Below are 2,500 nucleotides of genomic sequence, written 5' to 3'. Positions count from 1 at the left end.
GCAATTCTTGATCTAAACGTTTCTGGCGGATGGCAATTCTTGATCTAAACGTTTCTGGCGGATGGCAATTCTTGATCTAAACGTTTCTGGCGGATGGCAATTCTTGATCTAAACGTTTCTGGCGGATGGCAATTCTTGATCTAAACGTTTCTGGCGGATGGCAATTCTTGATCTAAACGTTTCTGGCGGATGGCAATTCTTGATCTAAACGCTTATGGCGGATGGCAATTCTTAGCGTTGATGGCGGATGGAAATTCTTGATCTAAACGTTTCTGGCGGATGGCAATTCTTAGCGTTGATGGCGGATGGCAATTCTTGATCTAAACGTTTCTGGCAGATGGCAATTCTTGATCTAAACGTTTCTGGCGGATGGCAATTCTTAGCGTTGATGGCGGATGGCAATTCTTGATCTAAACGCTTATGGCGGATGGCAATTCTTGATCTAAACGCTTATGGCGGATGGAAATTCTTAGCGTTGATGGCGGATGGCAATTCTTGATCTAAACGTTTCTGGCGGATGGCAATTCTTGATCTAAACGTTAATGACAAATGGAAATTCTCGATCTAAACGTTTCTGGCGGATGGCAATTCTTAGCGTTGATGGCGGATGGCAATTCTTGATCTAAACGTTTCTGGCAGATGGCAATTCTTGATCTAAACGTTTCTGGCGGATGGCAATTCTTAGCGTTGATGGCGGATGGCAATTCTTGATCTAAACGCTTATGGCGGATGGCAATTCTTGATCTAAACGTTTCTGGCGGATGGCAATTCTTGATCTAAACGCTTATGGCGGATGGCAATTCTTAGCGTTTATGGCGGATGGCAATTCTTGTTCTAAACGTTTCTGGCGGATGGCAATTCTTGATCTAAACGCTTATGGCGGATGGCAATTCTTGATCTAAACGTTTCTGGCGGATGGCAATTCTTGATCTAAACGTTTCTGGCGGATGGCAATTCTTGATCTAAACGTTTCTGGCGGATGGCAATTCTTGATCTAAACGCTTATGGCGGATGGCAATTCTTGATCTAAACGTTTCTGGCGGATGGCAATTCTTGATCTAAACGTTTCTGGCGGATGGCAATTCTTGATCTAAACGTTTCTGGCGGATGGCAATTCTTGATCTAAACGTTTCTGGCGGATGGCAATTCTTAGCGTTGATAGCGGATGGCAATTCTTGATCTAAACGTTTCTGGCGGATGGCAATTCTTGATCTAAACGTTTCTGGCGGATGGCAATTCTTGATCTAAACGTTTCTGGCGGATGGCAATTCTTGATCTAAACGTTTCTGGCGGATGGCAATTCTTGATCTAAACGCTTATGGCGGATGGCAATTCTTGATCTAAACGTTTCTGGCGGATGGCAATTCTTGATCTAAACGTTTCTGGCGGATGGCAATTCTTGATCTAAACGTTTCTGGCGGATGGCAATTCTTGTTCTAAACGTTTCTGGCGGATGGCAATTCTTGATCTAAACGTTTCTGGCGGATGGCAATTCTTAGCGTTGATAGCGGATGGCAATTCTTGATCTAAACGTTTCTGGCGGATGGCAATTCTTGATCTAAACGTTTCTGGCGGATGGCAATTCTTGATCTAAACGTTTCTGGCGGATGGCAATTCTTGATCTAAACGTTTCTGGCGGATGGCAATTCTTAGCGTTTATGGCGGATGGCAATTCTTGATCTAAACGCTTATGGCGGATGGCAATTCTTAGCGTTTATGGCGGATGGCAATTCTTGATCTAAACGCTTATGGCGGATGGCAATTCTTAGCGTTTATGGCGGATGGCAATTCTTGATCTAAACGTTTCTGGCGGATGGCAATTCTTGATCTAAACGTTTCTGGCGGATGGCAATTCTTGATCTAAACGTTTCTGGCGGATGGCAATTCTTGATCTAAACGTTTCTGGCGGATGGCAATTCTTGTTCTAAACGTTTCTGGCGGATGGCAATTCTTGATCTAAACGCTTATGGCGGATGGCAATTCTTAGCGTTGATGGCGGATGGAAATTCTTGATCTAAACGTTTCTGGCGGATGGCAATTCTTGATCTAAACGTTTCTGGCGGATGGCAATTCTTGATCTAAACGTTTCTGGCGGATGGCAATTCTTGTTCTAAACGTTTCTGGCGGATGGCAATTCTTGATCTAAACGTTTCTGGCGGATGGCAATTCTTGTTCTAAACGTTTCTGGCGGATGGCAATTCTTGATCTAAACGCTTATGGCGGATGGCAATTCTTAGCGTTGATGGCGGATGGAAATTCTTGATCTAAACGTTTCTGGCGGATGGCAATTCTTGATCTAAACGTTTCTGGCGGATGGCAATTCTTGATCTAAACGTTTCTGGCGGATGGCAATTCTTGATCAAAACGCTCATGGCGGATGGCAATTCTTGATCTAAACGTTTCTGGCGGATGGCAATTCTTGATCTAAACGTTTCTGGCGGATGGCAATTCTTGATCTAAACGCTCATGGCGGATGGCAATTCTTGATCTAAACGTTTCT

General features: G+C 44.0%; 1 protein-coding gene across 1 annotated transcript in view; it reads right to left on the bottom strand.

The window, feature by feature from the left end:
* Positions 1-231: 231 nt before the first annotated feature.
* Positions 232-2,500, bottom strand: part of LOC138863690 (uncharacterized) — a 10,543-nt gene continuing 8,274 nt past the window's right edge. Inside the window, exons 2-5 of the mRNA XM_070128503.1 lie at positions 1,443-1,568; positions 1,097-1,222; positions 571-754; positions 232-442 (exon numbers count right to left, since the gene is read on the bottom strand). Coding sequence (XP_069984604.1) covers positions 232-442; positions 571-754; positions 1,097-1,222; positions 1,443-1,568 — 647 coding nt within the window. The remainder of the gene's footprint in view (positions 443-570; positions 755-1,096; positions 1,223-1,442; positions 1,569-2,500) is intronic.

This window comes from Penaeus vannamei, chromosome 13 (assembly GCF_042767895.1).
Source record: "Penaeus vannamei isolate JL-2024 chromosome 13, ASM4276789v1, whole genome shotgun sequence".
Lineage (NCBI taxonomy): Eukaryota > Metazoa > Arthropoda > Malacostraca > Decapoda > Penaeidae > Penaeus > Penaeus vannamei.
Note: the sequence above shows the minus strand (reverse complement) of the source record. Positions and strands in the feature narration are given on the sequence as shown.